The sequence below is a fragment of the Arachis duranensis genome, chromosome 2, assembly GCF_000817695.3.
Source record: "Arachis duranensis cultivar V14167 chromosome 2, aradu.V14167.gnm2.J7QH, whole genome shotgun sequence".
Lineage (NCBI taxonomy): Eukaryota > Viridiplantae > Streptophyta > Magnoliopsida > Fabales > Fabaceae > Arachis > Arachis duranensis.
In genome coordinates, this window is record NC_029773.3 from 90,338,823 (window position 1) to 90,357,979 (window position 19,157).

Sequence of the window (19,157 nt, forward strand, 5' to 3'; positions counted from 1 at the left end):
ACTAATTAATATTAATAGTTCATTCAGAATTAAAATGTATATATTTTACAAATTCTTCTTATTAGATAGATGTAACATTTACATTTGCTATTAATAAATAACGAGGAAGCTAATAAGTGCGATCCAGTTAGCAAAACATAACTTCCTAAGTTTAGAATTAGAAGAAATTTTATTATAATGATTCATATTTCAGTTACATGGTTATTATTTCAACCGAAAAGGAAAAGTCCATCACTATATACATTGTGGTCATCATCATCAATTCATTATTATTTATAACAAATTTTGATTAGTTTGAAATTAAACTCTGTGAAAAGGCATAGAGCTGGCTCAATCAAGTGATTGTCATTGTAGTGATTCCTAAGTTAGAAAAAGGAAAAATCTCATATCACAATTCATAATTTAAGATTAGCGGAACTTCTATTTAATTTATATCTTCTATTATTTTCATTTTATCATGAATTTAAAGGGTATAAATAGAAAGTTCTATTTGGACAATTAACCAATTTGTGTAATAAAAAATGTGAAAATTTTATATAACCAACTTAACTTGATCGAATGAGCACTCAAATAACTATATGCAATAATTTATTGATCAATAAATTTATTATGAATTAATTTTTGATCTGTTAAATTATGGAATATTCAAAAATAAAATATTTCATATTTTCAATAATGTCCTTGGTCAGTACTTTCCTAAAAAATAAAAGAGGTCTGCTACACATACAAGTTTTTTTAGTTTACAAGTCTTACAAGTTGGCATAAGCCTAACAAAACACACTCATTACACTCCCACATTCAAGAGTAAATAAACGCATGTTATTCAACCACTTCTGTTTCCAAAGCGCGCTACTCACCATGCATTATAAACGACTCTTCTTCTTCTATGAAAACAAGTTTCTTGCCAAATTTAAAGATAATGGAACTTTAGAAATACACCCAAACGATTACAGAAATACACCTAAAAGATTACAGAAATACACCCAAACGGTTACAAGAATTCACTCAAACGATTATAGAAATACACCCAAAGAATTACAAAAATACACCCAAGGATTTAAGAATTACACCCTAAATTTGTTGAAGTACACCTTATGCATAATTCAGAACTCTTCCTCTTTCTCCTCCTCATCTTCTGCTGGTGTTTCTTTTTCAAAAACAATTTCAGAGCTTGATGTCAAAAAACAATAGAAATCGAGAATAACAAAAAAGAAAATAGAGAGAAAAGCACGTAAATGAAGAAGGAGAGAGAGAAGGCAAGAAACGAAAGAAAAGAAGAATAAGAGGAAGAAGAAGAAGAACGTGCAGCAAGAAAAAGAAGAAGGTGCAGTGAAAATCTGCAGTAATTGTTCGAAATGCGTTAATATAAATGACTTATAAAGACTTGTATAAAAAAACGTTTATACGTGGAAAATTATTTAAAATAAAATAATATGGGATAAACCGTTAACACATACAGATGCCATATTTCCAATTATATGATATCTGCTCAAATTAATAAAATTATATGAAAATTCCTAAACATGTACCATACAAAATAATTTAAAAGCTAATGATTGACCATGTCTAAAATATTGAAAGAGAAAACAAAAGAATAAAACTTAATAGGCATCACTATTATGGTATCTTCACCTAAATCAATACTATAGCTAGGCTCTTATTTTATTCAACAATAATAAGACCAAACTGAAATGACTACGATATGTAACCCACAAAATATGAATAGAAATACATATATTGCTGTATTATTAGAAATATATACATGTTTTATAATTTACATTTATTAATGCAGTATGCATAATGTTGTTGCATTGTTAATTAAATTCGTTTAAAATATACATGGTTCTATAATCCTTATTTTTCTAATATTAATCATTATAACGAAAACTTTAACCTATTTACCTACCGTCCATACTTATTATTTCTTATTCTCCTCATATAAACACATGTTAGTTAAACTATTTTTGTGGAGTATGTGCTTATCATCAAACAAAAAGGAAAATATTTGGTATGGATATAAATTTTTTAATTATTTCTTACCAATAATTGCGACTAATATATAAATATAAGAGTCCTTACTTGTTAAATGAATAATGGATTGGAATGTAAATCTCATAAATTAAATCCTAAAGATAATGGTGGTAAAATGAACAAAATCAACGTCTTTTTTTAACATGTAATTTTTTGGTTGTTTACGATATTTTCAATTCGACAAATTAAAAACTAATTTGTTACAGATCTGAATTTTATTTAAAGGTCTATTGCTGGCTAATGAATTAATGCATGTAAGATATTCAAACTCTTGATACTTATTTAAATGAGAACGAGTAAGCTGACCATTTCACCAACTCAACTTGATTTTCTTTTTTATAATTTTATAGTTAAAATAAGAAAGAAAAAAGATATTGGGCCTAGTGGATCAAATGATAGAAAGCACCTGGTTGGGCCGATGATGTAAGATGAATCGGTCACATCATGAGTCACTTGTAAACCGTGGCGGCATGCCCTTCAAAATCTTCATATTTTCATTCTCACTTTGTCATGACTTGCAAAAGACCATTTGACACTATTGCCATTCCAACTTCCCATTTTTGCACTTGGCCAAAGTCAAACCAAGCAAACCCTTAAAGGCTTAAACAAAGAAAAAAAATTCACAACTTTTAATGACACCACTAAATACGTTCAAGCCATCTTAATGTGCCCCGTACTTTATTCCATTTGTTAAAACGTAAATTATAAATATAAAAATAAATTATATATTATAAATATAAATACAAATTATTATTCTCCAAATACTAATTTAAAATAATAATATTACCCTTTCACTCAAGAACCAAAATTATTAAAGGGACCCCTTTGACCCCAATATTCTTGCTAATTTCAAAACAACCCCTGAAATTTCAACCCACCACTCCGACATTGCCACCCAACCAAGGACAATCCCGTCATTTCATCTCAAACCCTCCCTATTTAAGTTCCAAAACTCACCAACGCGGATCCACACTTCACTATTCTACACCACCCTTCTCCGATCCAAATCACCACCAGCACCACCGCCGGTGACCGAGTACCGAGCGAGTTTCGAACTCGGAACTCAGTCCTCCTTTCCTCCACCTCCTCACACACACCACCATTTCCATTTCTTTCAGAAATTCCAGAACTTTCTTCTTGTTCTTGTTCTTGTTCTTCTTCAAAGCTCCATCGACAACAACAATGGGTGGTTCCTCAGAACTAATCTTCAGAGGCCACGAATCGCAACCAATCAACGACGACTACTCCCCAAAACCAAACAAGCGATGGCTCTCATTCACTCTAAACCCCATCAACTACCTCCTCCGCGAGCAGCGCCTCCTCTTCACCCTCCTCGGAGTCTTCATCGCCACCGCCTTCTTCACTCTCCTCCCTTCCCACAACACCAACCTTAACCAATACGACACCGTTCCGATCCCATACTTCACGCAACACGACTCAGTCTTCCCAACGAACCACCAGAGCAACCGCCACGTGGCAGAAGTTCATTCCTTCGGGAAAGTGCCGCTTGGAATAAAGAGGAAGGGCCTGAGAATTGTTGTCACCGGAGGAGCGGGGTTCGTTGGGTCCCACTTAGTGGATCGGTTGATAGCGAGAGGGGACAGTGTTATCGTTGTTGATAATTTCTTCACGGGGAGGAAGGAGAACGTGATGCACCATTTTGGGAACCCTAGATTTGAGCTTATACGACACGACGTCGTTGAACCCTTGTTGCTTGAAGTTGACCAGATCTACCATCTTGCCTGCCCTGCTTCCCCTGTTCACTACAAGTTCAACCCCGTCAAGACTATCATATCCTTTTTCTCTTCTTCTAATTCCAATTCTTATTCTAATTTTCTCATTCATTCTTTCACAATAAATAAATTGATACATATTTTGATTTGATCTATTTAGTGGTTTTTATTTTAATTTTTAAGTCAACGTAGCTAATTTTCTGAAAGAAACAATTTTATTTTCTTTCTTTCTCTTTTTAATTCTAAATTATTTAATTTCTACTATTTGAGCTAGTTTAGCTGGAAATTGATATAATTGTATGGAATTTTGATGTGAATATTTTATTATTGAAAATCTGATGGTTGGCAAGATTAGGGAATAATTAATTGTTAATTGATGATTGGTTTATGATTGTTTGGAGTCCTTGACGGTGATTGTGTGTTCACAAGACGAATGTGGTGGGAACTTTGAACATGTTAGGGCTTGCAAAGAGAGTTGGAGCCAGATTCTTGCTTACAAGCACCAGTGAGGTTTATGGAGATCCTCTTCAGCACCCTCAGAAGGAGACTTATTGGGGCAACGTTAATCCCATTGGTAATTTTCTTAATTTAATTTAATTTAATTTAATTTCTTATTTCCATTCATATTATATTTAAATTTCGCTAAAAAATCTGATTTGTACAAATTAATTAGCATTTATTACATATACTATATACCATATTTGGCGACGACAATACATGAGATTTCTGTCCGCATCGCAATAGCTTTTTTCAAATTTTTGTCTCCAAGAGTCTATATATTTTATATTTATTAAAAAAAATTGAAATATAATATATAATAATTTTTATTTTGTTTATTAAAATGGAAAAGACTTATTTTGAATTGGGTGAGATTTGGGACAAGGAGTGATGGCTGGGTCAGGGTGGTCTTTTTACCTTCTTTATTGAGAACGAGGTCTTTTTTGGTGGGGGGTTGTTGAGTTGATGGACACGTGGAGAATTGTGAGAGGACCACGTAATAGACGGGGGCCGTGGGGGGAATTTTCAGGGGGAGAACGGGAGAAGAGAAGGGTGTAGTAGCCTCTATCATGGGAACGGGGATCCCGTGATTTTCGGGTCCACCAAATTTCAATGGCTCAGATTTTCTGTTGTTCTCTTCTGATGGACGGTCACATGAGAACCTCAAGGGAAAAACAAAAACCCCCGCCGTAAAAAGAGTGAAAAAATTACAGAGCAAGAGAGTAATGGCTTCTTCAAGATTAGTGGCGTCAATGGTTAGGTAGAATTTGGTTGAATCTGTGATTTGATTTCAGTGTCTGCTGGGGGTTAGGGGGGTAGCACTTGCACAAAATTGACATGGGACATTGTCATTGATAACCTAACTTGTTTTTAAAATACAGGATATTTTAATTTAGTAGTATGGTTGAACTAGTTTATGTCTAAAGCTAAGATATAACTTTTAATTAATCATGGAAAAAATAAGGATTAGCTGGTTTTAAGCTGGAAACAGTATATAATTAAAAATTATGTTACTGATCTAGTAAAATATTGGTTCAAAGAATAATTTATTCAATTGCGCTAAGCAGATACTATTTAGACATTAGTATTTTCCAAAACTAGTATTTGGTGTATGAATAGTATTATTATTTTTTATTTATGCAATTTAATTGATGTGTGGGATGTGGGCGTGACAGGTGTGCGAAGCTGCTACGACGAGGGAAAGCGTACGGCGGAGACGTTGACTATGGACTACCACAGAGGAGCCGGTGTGGAGGTCCTAACAACAACACTATTCAATCCTCGTTCTCATTCAACTTTTTATTTCCATTGCATTCAATTCACTTGGACTTATTCTATTTATAACATTTATTATTTTAATATTTTCCAGGTTAGAATTGCTAGGATCTTTAACACCTACGGTCCCCGAATGTGCTTAGATGATGGACGTGTTGTTAGCAACTTCGTTGCTCAGGTGGGTCCTCCTTTTTATTTCCATTGATTTTTCAAACCAAACTAATTCTTCAAGTATCGTTCAATAAAACTATAGACACATGGAATTATATATAATAAAGTGCAAACGTTATGAAAATGATGTGTAAACCAAACCGTGTTTATTAGTTAAGGATTTGATCATTTGAGAGTAATGGGTTGTTGCTGTTGGCCCTATCTGTTTACCTAATTTTAAATTGTCTTTGTGTGTCTAATGCAGGCACTAAGGAAGGAGCCAATGACTGTTTATGGAGATGGCAAGCAAACAAGGAGCTTCCAATATGTATCTGATTTGGTAAGTCAAAATAATTCACACCACTTTTTTAATAATTAGAATGAAAAGAAAACTTTCATCTTTGAGTCAGATATATAAATTAATTTAGTTTTTATGATAGAGACATAAACTATTTTTGTTTGGAAGACAAATTCAGACGAAATATATGTTACTTGTATTGGAAGGTTTGTATTGAGAATAGATATTTGCATATTTATATATAGAAAAAATGATACTTGTTTTGGGTGGTTGGATTGAGAATACATAAATATCTATATATTATATATCCCTATGGTACTTGTTTATGAGAAGGTTGGATCTGGGGATTCCATGTTACTTCTTTCTTCTAGTGAACGGTTTTAAATGAGGTTTGACCCCATGTGATTCCTGCAAAATTATCAGAAATAACTCCTTACTTTCTGCAAAAGGGTCTTTTCTGATTTCTCCCTCATAAGAGTAAGAGTAAATGAATAATAAAGGATGCTGCTTTGCATGTGTGTGCTGGTGTTTTTTAATGACCCAAATGCGATGCTCGTACTCGTGTCACTCAAGAAGCATTGCCATGTGACTCCTAACGAGCGTTGAGGCCCCCCCAACTGGACCAGCCTCTTCTTGTAATGGCAGTTTCCACATTACTATTTTCATAAAATAAATTTCTCTGATTTATTTATAATAAAAATAATCATCCTCGTGAATTGTAAATTAAAGTGCCAACTTCGTGTGTTAAGGTGAATGCATAAAGTAAGCACCATAATATGGTGAATGCATGTATTGTATGACCAACATGTATATTATAGTATTCTCTTATCCAAATCATTTTTTATTTAAAATTTTGTTCAACTATATGGATTGTTTGATTAGTTTAATTTAAAGATGTTTTAGTATGTTTTCCCCTCTACTAATTGCTCAACCAATGCACTAACTATTTAATTAGTTTCAAAATTAAAATAATATATATTTGATACAAATACATTGATCTGAAAATGTATTTAAAAAATGATAGTAAGGGAGGTACTAAATAATTAGATATCACCAATGAGGGTGATTATTATATTTGGATACTGTCCTAGATCAGTGAGTGAGATTGCTAATGTACCATCCGAATCTAAGATAAGATGCTGCTGTTTTGATGTATTAATGTGATGTTGGTGGTAACAGGTGGAGGGTCTAATGCGTCTTATGGAAGGAGAACATGTGGGACCTTTCAACCTTGGGAACCCTGGTGAATTCACCATGCTTGAACTTGCCAAGGTAAAAAATTTTTTGGCTCTTCTTTTCTTGCGCAATTATAAGTCATCTTAAGAATAGATATTTCTAAACTAGCCATAAGAAATTGGAGCTTGTGAAAATTCTTTTGCTTATGATATTATCTTTTGCTGAATAACTTTAGTACTTTGATTTTTCTTTTCTTCAGTCGGTGGAATCATTAGGTTCAGTCTCATTCACATAAATGATGAAGCCCCCATTAATTGAATGCATGAATATGTGACATAATTAACCTCTATTGTTGTGATTGTGATATATCTAGGTGGTCCAAGAAACAATAGACCCAGATGCAAGCATAGAATACAGGCCCAACACAGAGGATGATCCCCACAAGAGAAAGCCTGACATTTCCAGAGCTAAGGAGCTTCTTGGCTGGGAGCCCAAGGTCGACCTCCGGAAGGGACTCCCTCTCATGGTTTCCGACTTCCGGCAGCGCATTTTCGGCGACCACAAGGAAGGTTCAACTGTGGCCTAATTTTATTACTGCTTTGGGTTGGTTTGGAACCATCTCATATGTTACCCCATGGTTTTTGAAAAGGGAAAAGGAAAAAAAAAAGATATAGTAATTAAAGGATTAAAGACACTTAGTGTGTTTTTTTCCGCCATATCCCTTCTTCAATGTCCATTAGTCATAGCAGCAAAGTGAGCTCAACTTGAGTGTCCTCTCTTGTCAATTTATTATAATGTCAATCTTTTATAGTTTATAAGTTTGGGGGGTTACCCCCCTCTTTCCAGATTAGTAGCCAGATATGATTACATTTCTTAAGTTTCAGCTGTCTTATATTCTTTTACTATATAAATTTTTAAGCTTTTTTTTATGGGATGTAATTGCTATGTGCATGAGGTTTTGAATCTACAATAAGTTGACCTAAACACAGTTTCGGCGTATTGGTAGTTAAATCCCTGAGAGAAAAGTGATCCAAATACTGGGAATCAAATGTACTAAGACAAATCAAGATAAATTTGGACCATTATAGTTTTACATTTCGTAATTTCAATTAAAATTATCTTGGTACTTTTAAATCGTTACCGTGTTAGAAGTATGCTTGCTTAGATAGTTTCTTGCACTATTATTAATTGCTACGAGAATGTATCAACAAAGTTAATATCAAGCTTTTCTAATTTTATCATTTTACTAATGTTTTTTTAACTTCTTGTTTTTACCCCAAATTTACCAATTGTTTTCTTTTGGGGTCAGACAAACTAACTGATTTTCTTTGGACAGTAAACTAACTGGTTTTGAGCCACAAATGTTCTGTTTTGGTTTTGGAATCAATTTGGACCCATTGTGTTTTGGTGCAATATTTGGACTCACGTTTTGTTTATGCTCTGAAGGGAAAATAAAAACAATTTCCAAATATTTGTAGGTAAATGGACATGATACAAACTTTTTCCAAAAATTAAAAGAAAATCTTTTTCTTGGAAGTAACATTTTTCAAAACAATGTTACCTGAATTGCATTACAGATACTCCATTTTTTTTTTATTATACTTAACTTACTCACTCTTTACCATTAAGTTATCCACGGTAAGAATCAAATCAATTAAAATTTTACATTTCTTCTAACAATAAAAATGAACATGTCCATTTAACATACAATAAATTGTAATTACAAACAAAATACTTTTTCTCTTACATTGATGAGTGACGTAAATAGCGACGTCCTTTGACCTCGGCAACAAAGTTATTTTTGTTATCGGTTTGTTCTAAAAAAGCCTCAAACCCTGCCTTGTTAGCATGGTTGTCAAGCCAGCTTATGATGTCTTTGAACACAATATCTATGTTTTCATCAGGCTCCCCTGATGTTAAGCCATGCCACATTCCAGGGTACAATTTCATGGTCTTGTCTATGCTACTTGCTTTTTCATACAATGTCTTGCTTACTTCTGGATCTGTTACTGTATCTGCATCTCCATGCAATACTAAGAATGGCAATGTTACCTGTTCAAAATTCGGGTAGCTTTTGTTTCAATTATTTCTTTTCTACATCAAAAAATTGAACATGGATAATACACACATAGTTGCCAAACATTTTATAAGCTTACATTTCATTTAGTATTCGATTGGATGTAGATGCAATTTAAATAGAATTCATATATAAATTATTTATATGTCTTTTATCAGCTTAAATTTTTTAGAAAAGTGATTCCATGATATAATATCTGAATTTTTATAATCTAAATATATAGAGTTCGATCCTTATTATCTAAAAAAAATAGAGTATAAAACAAATAAAAAAAACCTATTTAAATATCACGCAAAATCCACAAAAAAGTTTTTAAGTAAGGAGACGTGTTAAATATATAATTATTTACACGTCTTGTTCGCAAACAATTATCTCGCATAGTTAAAAATAGGTGGAAATTCAGATGCAGTCGACTTCAAGTGAAGTTGATACCTGACAGCCGTTAGATGATTTGACTGATTTGACTAAATTTTTATCTAACGGCTCTCAAATATCAACTTCACGTGAAATCGACTTCATCCGAGTTTTTACCTTAAAAAATGTCAAATTTGGAAAACGTACTTTAAAAATAAGCTTATTCTAAAAAAGCGTAGTGTAATAATAGTAACTTCAGTAAGTAACCAAATTAGTATGCATTTTTTATGCACTCAAAATTAGTAAAAAAAAAAGTTGAAAAATATGAGATCAAGTTATCCAGCTAGAGAATCAAAAAAGGTTTCACTACATGATGATGCCAAATTAGTATCCATAATAATAACATTAAATGTGCTAATTAATCACCTGCTCTAACGAGGCTTCAACATATAAGCTTGTTCTCAGCATCTCTAATCCCGTTTTCAACCTGGGCTTGTCTTGGTATATCAACGTGTTTTTCCTTATCTGCAATCATATCATCATAAAATTTAAAAAAAAAAATTTGACACAATAATTAACTATTGAAATTTTCCATTAAAATATTAAATTTATGAAGAAGTCTCACAAGTTCTCTTTTTGTAGTGTCTTTGAATGCTGAATTGATGACATCCTTTGAGGGAACTATTTTGCACTTTGGTATAATATTTTCCACACTAGTTAACAAGCTTACCACCATTGGATTTGGCTTTACCTTCTCTGATATCTGCCACATAAACATATTTAAATATTTGCATAATAATACTTTAATTTCTTCATCAGTCATATTAAGTATACACAAAAAAATTAATTATTATATAAAATTATAAATTTAGTGTTCATAAAAAAATTTGATTATGCGATTAAATCCTATACTTTAACAAAATTGTAATTAGGTTCCTATACTTTTATTTTCAATTAAATTCTTATATTACTTTTAATTTTATAATTAGGTCATTCCTAGTATAAAAAATTTTAGAGTTATTAACCGAATATTTTTTCACAAATTGAACATATTTATAATTAAAATTTAATTAAATTTTTTATCGCATGTATTTTGGGAGAAATATTCCATTAATTTTAACGTTTTCGACATGAAAAATACCTAATTATAAAATTAAAAGTAGTGTAGAAACTTAATTATAAAAAAATAATAATAATATAAAGACTTAATTGTAAATTTGGTGAAATATATGTACTTGACTAAAAAAATATGTAAAGTACATATAAAAAAGTTTAATTATTTAGTAATAACATATTAGATTAACCTATTATAATAAGTTCAATTATTATATCAACTAATTATTTTATTAGAAAAATATATAAAACATATAAATATATATTGATACCTTGCACATTGGTGCAACAAGAACAGCACCATCCCAGAATGAAGGATATTTTTTATGAATAAGTAAGGCCACTGCCCCTCCCATTGATTCCCCATATAAAAACTTGGGCTTGTCCATATACTCTTCAAGCACTGAAAATTCCAAATAATTAATTAGCATGTTTAATTTGAATGCTTAATTTCCAAATATAGAAAAATGGAAATGATAATAGTGAATTATTACCACAAATGGAGTTGAAAAATTGAGAACAGTCATTGACAATGTTTTGAAAGTTGCTAATGTAACAACGAATACCCTCTGAATGTCCATGTCCTTCATAATCCATTCCGAACACTGCATATCTTGCACATGCCAACCTCTCTCCACATTCTACATTCAATAATGCAACCATCAAATTCAATAAGCAACAATATATATATGTGTATATTTTAATTTTGATGCATTCACAGTGTGACACAATCGTATAATTATAACTGTTCTCTTGGATAATTATTTACATGGTCAATACAAAAGATAGTTATTTTTATTAATCTGACGTTATGTGATTGAATGCACGTATAAAACGAATTTACACCGATAGTGAAACAAGGAAATTATTTTCTTTATTTAGGGTTGAATATATAATTTCTAATCCTATTATGTATATGATCAATCTCTTTTCCTCTATAAAATTAAAATTTATTTTGAATATAAGACACCTGTTTGTTTTTTTTTTTTTTGATAAATGTATCATCAATTTATTTGAATTAGTCATGTAAGGGCAAAGTGTGATATGATGTGTCACAAAATATATTTTTAATGTATAGTTACTTATTTAATTTAAATGTTTCATTTAATATGAATGGTTATTATTCTGGTTATTCAGAATGGGCAAAGAATATGTTTTAGGAGCATATGAATTTCTATGGAGGAATTTAAAGTTTTTACTTGTAACAAGAGAATAAACATTCAATTTGATCCATATCTATTCAAACAAAGAATAATGTAATTTTTAACAATAAAAAGAGATCAATTAATTTTTGTTATTTTGAGACAATATATATATATGTTCCGTCTATTAAAATTTCTGTCACATATTAAATAAAAATTAATTTAGTAACAGATTTTATTTGTAATCTATGAATTTTAATTTGTACCAAAAAGGGAGAAAAAATGTGCATGATGCAACAGAAATTGATGATCTCGAAATGCACCTTATCTTTATCCTTAAAAGGGTAAAAATAAAAACGAAGAAAAAGGCAGAGTATGATTTAATTATTTAAAGCTAAGGGAAGAGAATTTGCATTTTTTTCAATGAGATAAGATCATAAGATAATAGAATTATATTATATGATATATGTCGGTTTCGGCAGAGATCAGAGATAAGATACGATAGCAGATTCATCAATCATACTATGAACTTGCATGCTTCCATTTGCTGCTGAATATGAAGAGATAGTTGCTTAGCATGCAAACAAATTATTTTTATATATAATAATATGTTAATATATTATAAGTATAAGGACTACACAAATCTCACATCGAACAAACAAAAAAAGAATTAAAAATTTATAAGATGAAGAATTTATTAATTTAATTATTAAAATTTTGAGTTGAATGTAATATTTTTTTTTATAGTAAAAAATTCTTCACGGTGGCTCGACATAATATTATTATATACTTTTTTTTTCGATCGATCGAGCTTGGAGTAGCGTGAATAATGTATAAAACTTACTTTGATTTTGTATGGATTTTTCAGCTCTAATAAAAGTAGCCAAAACAATAAATATAATAATATTCAATTAAATATGAAAAATAAATTATTCTAATAAAAATGTTTGTATTTTTGTAAATCTTTAGCCAAATCGTTCAAACTAATTAGTTTGCTTTAAATAAAATAATATAAATAAACTATGTTATATGTCAAGAAAAGTTTATTCCTATTAAATATATAGTAAAAGTAGATAAAATAATATATATAAATATACACAAATATATATTTATTTTAATAATTAATTTTACATGTACACATTATTTTTTAATATCAAAATTGGTAACTCAATTAAAAAGACAAAAAAAAAGAAAGAAATTCCAATCTACTTAATCATAAATTTTACCATAAATTTCACTAACCTCCTCTTAAGTAAATACACACACATAAATATTATCCATTTTTTAAAAAAAATTATAAAAATACTCTAACAAAAAAAAATTTTTTGATTAAATTTTTCTTACCAAAATATCTTTTAATAAATTATTTTTTTATTAATTAAATTAAATTTTTATCAAAATATTTTTAAAAAAATTTAATAATTAAATTATTTTTTTATTGAATATCTACATGGCATATAGTTACGTACTAATATTGTTTTGCTAAGCGGTGACCCATGATTTGCATAAGACGTAGTGTCACTATTATGTGATCAACAATTGGTGGAAAACCTAAATAAGTAACTACTAGAGATTTGGTTTTCTGAAATTTGACCCAGCTAGGGACCCTACATACACTCAAATTTTTGTTTAGATATAAATTTATGTATCACTTTTAGCCACATTTATTAAAATTAGTAGGATATATGAATGCAAAATATATTCAAAATAAAATTAATGACACCTTGTTTATTGAAAATGTGATTTAAGACAATAATGTATTATTTTTCATTAACAATCAAAGACCTAAGTCTTGGCTTAAAAATGAGACTAATCAACTAATTAGTGGGGTCATAAATAATTGTCACTATGTGTTTGTGTTCTAGGCGTGTAAGGAATAATATTATTGTGATTTATTTCCCAACCAATTAGCCCATCATTTTTCCAGAGATCAGAGCTTTATTATTTGAACGATTTTAATCATTAATGGTGGAAAAATTCAAAATACCAAATGAAAAAGGAAAGAAACAAACAAAACAAGATAAATTGAAAAAAATAATTAAAAAAATAAAAAAAGAAAAAAGAGAAAAAAAAAAAGAAGAAGAAAAATGTGTTAATTACCTCTCATGAAGTTACTGCATTCCATGCCATAACCTGGAATAATGTGTGTAACATAACTCACTTAAGGAGAAATGATATTTAAATGTAAATAAAAAAGAGAAAACATTAACATAGTCTATATGTTGAATGCAAACAGATAGTGTTGGATTCTTAATAGTCCATTTAAATAAAATTGTTCAAGAAAATTATTTTATCTGGATTATTAGAAAATAACATAATGTATATCTTCTTCAAATACATGGATTGGATTTCAAATGTAAATTCTTCATCATCCCAATGAATACTTATTTATAAACAGAGCAACCAATACAATATGCTACAAAATTGTTTTGCTATAAAAAGAAATTAAAAGAGAAATAATAATGAACCATGGCAAAGAAAAACAAGGGCCTTGGGTGAAGAAACTGGCAACCATCTGCATGTGAATAGCTTCTTTCCCCTTGAGTTCTTCCTATATTCCTGATGAATGAGAATTTAACAAAACAAGATTGTTAAATGTTGAATGAATAAAAGGCACCATAAGATCAGAAGAATAAGAAAATATGCATGAGAATGAGAAAGAAAAGGGATATACATACTTCTTGATATGTGAATTTTGATTCCATCAAAAGACAAAAACCAAAACCAAATAAGCCTATGAGACTTTGATGATGTTGCTGTTGTTGATTGGATTTAAGATATATTCACAGATCTAGTGATTTTTTCTTAATGCTTATAACATTAATGTTAATGAAGAATGGATAGGACTTTTTTCATGTATATGGCACCTTGCAAAAGGACCATGAAGAGAAAGAGATAGAAAGTTGATTCCTTTTTTTGAAGGTGTTCTTTCTTTTTCAAAGGGCAAAGGACTTCTTATACGTTGAGTAGTGATTCTATATGGGAGAAGGTGGAGGGCCAAAGGAGGATTAATCTATTTGCCAAACAGAATGAGATGACAGATAGAGTTTTTTTTTTTTAATTTTTTAATAAAGGGATTTCTTTTTTGTGCATAATTCATAATTGTGTGTGTTTGTATCTATCCGTAGAAGAAGGAGGTGGTGGAGTTTTCTTTTCTTTATTTAAAAAAAAAGGGCCAAATCTGAATCCCAATTTCCAACAAATAAATTTGTGGATATGACGCAATTGCACCCCAACATTGTCGTCATAGTGTTTGGCATCTCTCTCAACAAGTGTTGAACTTTCTTTATCCAATCAAGTGAGAGATTTATTTGATAAAAAAAATTATGTTTAATAATTAAGATAAAATATAACCACAAAATATAGAAAGCTGTAAAGATAAATACATATTCCAAAACATAATTTTTTTGTCCTTGTATATCAAAATTTGGAACTATATATGAATTAACATTTTTGTAGCTATTTATACAATTCATATGCATTTTGGAATAGTACAACTTTCATTGTTAAAAATTTTATTGTTCTTTTCTCTCTTTCGTTACAAATACTTTTCAAATATTGCAAACTAACTTTAATATTTAGTATTAAGTATTAACATTGGCAACTTTCAGTAAATATAATTTCTGTTAAACTTATCTGCTTAACAAAATAAACAAAAAACTGATAACTTTCTTTTTCCCTCAACACAAACAACTAAGTAAACAGTAATACAACTATGAAAATCTCTCAAGAATAAGTACATATTTCCCTGTCACAATCCAAAGGGAAAATGTACTCCAAATATAAACGTTCACTCCCGGAAGAAGGGTTTTGTACCAATCCCCAATAAAACTAATCAAACCAAGAAACATACAAGAAAATATCTTGCAGAATAGTCGTAAGAAGAGATCCATTCATCCATTTGAGACCCTTTCATGCTTTGGTAGACTCTCTGCATTACCTTAGAAATGAAGGTTTACTGCATCTAATTTTCTGTCACCACATCTAACAATTGTATCCTAAGATGATCTAGCATGGTCAGCTGCAGCACAGATAGCTGAGACTAAACTCGCCATACCAATAGCCTGTGTATAGCTTCGTGTCCCGACAGAAACGGCTGCACCAGCCACAGCACCAGCAATCAAGCCATTTACCTGTACAATTCAAAAGAAATTTTCATAAACGCAATGAACTTTATTCATGTGATCTTGTTCAGAGTGCTAAGTGCCTGGGTATGCAACCATGTAAACTACACAAGACCACACCCTATATCGATTCTTCCAACAAACATGTTTGATGCTGTCACAAACAAACACGATTCTAAACATCTTCGATACTAGCACAGCAGACCTTCACATTAAGTAGGTTTGTTTGAATCACTGATCACATGTATTGCATTGTCAGAATATAAAAAGATCGCCACAGAAAAAAAAAAAAAATCAGAAGAGCATAGAAGGGAGGCATAAAAGCAGTCAACAGAAGTGAACTTACAAAAACATCCATTAAGCAATGCAACTAACACAGAGATAAATTTGCACAAAAATCAGTATGCAATGGTGTGCCTATTGACACTATACTGAAATTGATACTTAAACATAGCAGCAACTGGTACAGGAATGGATACTAGATACATGTTAATCTGAATTAATAGTTGGTTCATTATAGAATAGGGAAACCTACTACCCTCCATTCCTTCGTGCATCCAAATACATTGATTTATAAGTAAATAAAATCAAAACAACCATCAATATGGGTGGACCTTCCTCTCATCCTACACTTACCCAATCATTCTTCTTCCTGTACCTCTGAACTCCACACCTAGTGATGCTGAATACTCCAGCTATAACTCCTAAAACCCCAAAATCAAGGAACCTTAATCAGTGCTAAAAAACATGAACACACAACTCAAACACATTTACCTCGTTTCTTTTTTCTTAGCTCAATAATAACCAATCTCAATTACCACATCGAAACCCATACTTGCCAACTGATTTTATCTGTAAAATAGCACCCCCAATAAAATCAACCCATCAGCACCATAATTCACACACAAAAGAAAATAAAAAATTTCTTTTTTCACATTACCACATAAGAAGCTTTGTCAATGCCCCTAAGACCTGCACCAAAAAAAAAAAAAAAGAAGAAAATTGAATACTACAAGTTGACGATTCCGAATCAGAATTGAAATTAGGGTTTTAGATGTTCACATTACTTTGCTGATTAGCATCGTAGGGACCAATACACATTCCCCAGATTGCACCTGCCTGAACGACAAATCACAATTTCTGATATAAACAACAAAGAAGAAGAAGAAGAAGAAGAAGAAGAAGATGAAGAAGAAGAAAGAGAGGTGGAGTAAAACGAAGGTTACCGTCCCAACGCGAAGGATGGACTCAACGGCGAGTGAAGAGCACGGAACGACGCCGTATACGTCGTCTTCCATGGACTCAGCTATTGACTAAATCGGAGTCAAATAAAAAAAAGATAGTAAGAAACTGTAACCATTATTTTTTGGTGTTTAAATGGGCCTATAATTGGGCTCAGGCCCAAACATAACGAACTAGAGTAGCGAAGTAAAACGGCAACAACTGTCTGCGTTTCGGAACACCAAAACGAAACCCTAGCTGGATACGAAAACAAAAACCCTAGCTTATATTGGGAGAAAGGAAGCCTCTGTTGTCAGCAGCAACACAACCTTGTGCTTCGGAGAGAGAGTGAGAAGAGAGAGAAAATGAGTCGCGGAGCAGGAGCTGGTGGAGCGAAGGGGAAGAAGAAGGGAGCGAGCTTCGTGATCGATTGCGCGAAGCCCGTTGAGGATAAGATCATGGACATCGCATCTCTCGAGAAGTTCCTTCAAGAGAGGATCAAGGTCGGAGGCAAAGCCGGTGCTCTCGGCGATTCCGTCACCGTTACAAGGGACAAGTCCAAGATCACCGTCACCTCCGATTCCAGCTTCTCCAAGCGGTACCTGTTTCCTTTTTTTAATTATTATTTTAGTCGATTGTGCTCATTTTTATTTAGTTATGCTGCGATTTTGATTCATTTCTTTTATGCTAATGAGTTTATTGTAACGAAAAATATTTTTTTCCCCTTAAACTATATGTGTGCTCAAAAGCTAACAAACTTGTGGTTCTGTTTGCTGAGATTCACAGAGAATCATAGGTTTAGGTCAGATTTAGGGTGAATGAATTAGGTAATTTACACAGAATATTGACCTGAAATTATGAATGACATTTTTATCCTTCTGATTTTGTTATTGGAAGAAAGTTAGAATATGCTTCGAATTTGCATTGGCTTTTTGCTTGTTGGTTTTAAGGAAGCTTTGATGAAAGGGGAAAACATAAAACTAAAAAATAAAGCTTATCAAACAGACCCTAATTAGCCAAAGCTTCTGAGTATGCTTTTGGCATTCTACAAATCATGAGTTTCTTAAGTAGCTTTGGGGTGTCTGATCTCGCGAATGATGTAAAACTAATGAGGTGATCACATTGGAGAATGCTTCATTTAGCTGCACCCTTAAATCTTTTAGGACCATAACCTTTGACTATTAGACAGTGTTCTCTGCCCCTTGGTTTAAGTTGCGACCAGTTATGTTTGTTCCCCAAGTTGTCATCTATTTATATGTAGCTTTTCTGCTCAATGAAGGGATTTTCATCTCATCAAGCTTCAATTGTAATGAGGATGGTATTATTCTCAATGCTTGGCGATGGCATACTTTATTATGATGCTCAGTGCTTTATACATAATTAACAGTTTCATCCTTTCTTTTGTCATAGTTATGATCTGTGTCAATGTTAATCTTTCAATGTTTTATATCATGAACTATACGATGTTCTGATTGAGAAATGATAAACCGTTCTAATTGTTCAGTATTCATTCCATTAACATTATCAATGTATTTGCATCTTTAATAATTTTCTGTGGGTATAAGTCTTCAATGTCATCTTGCTTTTTGAATTTTCCCTGCTTAATTATTTTTTCCTTTGCTGTTAATCTCATTTTGCAGTTACCTGAAATACTTGACTAAGAAGTACTTGAAAAAGCACAATGTGAGGGATTGGCTTCGTGTGATCTCCTCCAACAAGGACAGGAATGTGTATGAGTTGAGATACTTCAACATTGCCGAGAATGAGGGTGAAGAGGAAGAGTGAACAATCTAGTTTTCTGTCACAAGACATTATCCATTAGGCGTATTTATTGTGGAGTCTATCTAAATCTATCTGTTGTGTTTTTTGGTTAACTTTGTGACTGGTTGCTTCAGAATTACTGAATTTATTTTTCGAATCAACTTTTTGTCCCAATGAAAGCTTGATAGTAATTTTTTGAGAGGT

The 19,157-nt window shown here is 31.5% G+C and overlaps 4 protein-coding genes across 4 annotated transcripts; 2 read left to right on the forward strand and 2 right to left on the reverse strand.

Annotated features, from left to right (window-relative positions):
- The first annotated feature begins 2,992 nt into the window (after nucleotides 1–2,992).
- LOC107475958 (UDP-glucuronic acid decarboxylase 2) lies at nucleotides 2,993–8,090 on the forward strand. Its single transcript, XM_052257021.1, has 7 exons — nucleotides 2,993–3,827; nucleotides 4,196–4,338; nucleotides 5,438–5,517; nucleotides 5,632–5,715; nucleotides 5,953–6,027; nucleotides 7,165–7,257; nucleotides 7,535–8,090. The coding sequence occupies exons 1-7, from the start codon at nucleotides 3,214–3,216 to the stop codon at nucleotides 7,745–7,747; spliced, it is 1,302 nt and encodes a 433-aa protein (XP_052112981.1). The 5' UTR covers nucleotides 2,993–3,213; the 3' UTR covers nucleotides 7,748–8,090.
- A 675-nt stretch (nucleotides 8,091–8,765) lies between these two features.
- Nucleotides 8,766–14,957, reverse strand: LOC107475959 (caffeoylshikimate esterase). Its single transcript, XM_016095669.3, has 8 exons — nucleotides 14,526–14,957; nucleotides 14,316–14,406; nucleotides 13,948–13,980; nucleotides 11,200–11,346; nucleotides 10,978–11,108; nucleotides 10,218–10,355; nucleotides 10,019–10,117; nucleotides 8,766–9,213 (listed from the first exon to the last, which is right to left on the reverse strand). Exons 1-8 carry the CDS (start codon nucleotides 14,550–14,552, stop codon nucleotides 8,905–8,907), a joined length of 975 nt encoding a protein of 324 aa, XP_015951155.1. The 5' UTR covers nucleotides 14,553–14,957; the 3' UTR covers nucleotides 8,766–8,904.
- Nucleotides 14,958–15,496: 539 nt separating this feature from the next.
- LOC107475960 (outer envelope pore protein 16-4, chloroplastic) lies at nucleotides 15,497–17,318 on the reverse strand. The gene is made up of 6 exons (XM_016095670.3): nucleotides 17,198–17,318; nucleotides 17,039–17,090; nucleotides 16,912–16,943; nucleotides 16,790–16,823; nucleotides 16,608–16,675; nucleotides 15,497–15,980 (listed from the first exon to the last, which is right to left on the reverse strand). The coding sequence occupies exons 1-6, from the start codon at nucleotides 17,267–17,269 to the stop codon at nucleotides 15,846–15,848; spliced, it is 393 nt and encodes a 130-aa protein (XP_015951156.1). The 5' UTR covers nucleotides 17,270–17,318; the 3' UTR covers nucleotides 15,497–15,845.
- Nucleotides 17,319–17,486: 168 nt separating this feature from the next.
- LOC107475961 (60S ribosomal protein L22-2) lies at nucleotides 17,487–19,150 on the forward strand. The gene is made up of 2 exons (XM_016095671.3): nucleotides 17,487–17,790; nucleotides 18,833–19,150. The coding sequence occupies exons 1-2, from the start codon at nucleotides 17,558–17,560 to the stop codon at nucleotides 18,975–18,977; spliced, it is 378 nt and encodes a 125-aa protein (XP_015951157.1). The 5' UTR covers nucleotides 17,487–17,557; the 3' UTR covers nucleotides 18,978–19,150.
- The last annotated feature ends 7 nt before the right edge of the window (nucleotides 19,151–19,157 follow it).

Bases quoted from the DNA above. Each gene is read 5' to 3' on its own strand.
- LOC107475958 (XM_052257021.1), top strand. From the start codon at position 3,214: ATGGGTGGTTCCTCAGAACTAATCTTCAGAGGCCACGAATCGCAACCA. The intron at 5,518-5,631 runs GTCCTAACAACA...AATATTTTCCAG, and splicing joins ACAGAGGAGCCGGTGTGGAG to GTTAGAATTGCTAGGATCTT. The intron at 5,716-5,952 runs GTGGGTCCTCCT...TGTCTAATGCAG, and splicing joins TTAGCAACTTCGTTGCTCAG to GCACTAAGGAAGGAGCCAAT.
- LOC107475959 (XM_016095669.3), bottom strand. From the start codon at position 14,552: ATGGAATCAAAATTCACATATCAAGAA. The intron at 14,407-14,525 runs GTATGTATATCC...CTCATTCATCAG, and splicing joins CAAAATTCACATATCAAGAA to GAATATAGGAAGAACTCAAG. The intron at 10,356-10,977 runs GTATCAATATAT...TTTATGTGGCAG, and splicing joins TTGTTGCACCAATGTGCAAG to ATATCAGAGAAGGTAAAGCC.
- LOC107475960 (XM_016095670.3), bottom strand. From the start codon at position 17,269: ATGGAAGACGACGTATACGGCGTCGTTCCGTGCTCTTCACTCGCCGTT. The intron at 17,091-17,197 runs GTAACCTTCGTT...TTTGTCGTTCAG, and splicing joins CCATCCTTCGCGTTGGGACG to GCAGGTGCAATCTGGGGAAT. The intron at 16,824-16,911 runs GTAATGTGAAAA...GCTATTTTACAG, and splicing joins TTGACAAAGCTTCTTATGTG to ATAAAATCAGTTGGCAAGTA.
- LOC107475961 (XM_016095671.3), top strand. From the start codon at position 17,558: ATGAGTCGCGGAGCAGGAGCTGGTGGAGCGAAGGGGAAGAAGAAGGGA. The intron at 17,791-18,832 runs GTACCTGTTTCC...CTCATTTTGCAG, and splicing joins GATTCCAGCTTCTCCAAGCG to TTACCTGAAATACTTGACTA.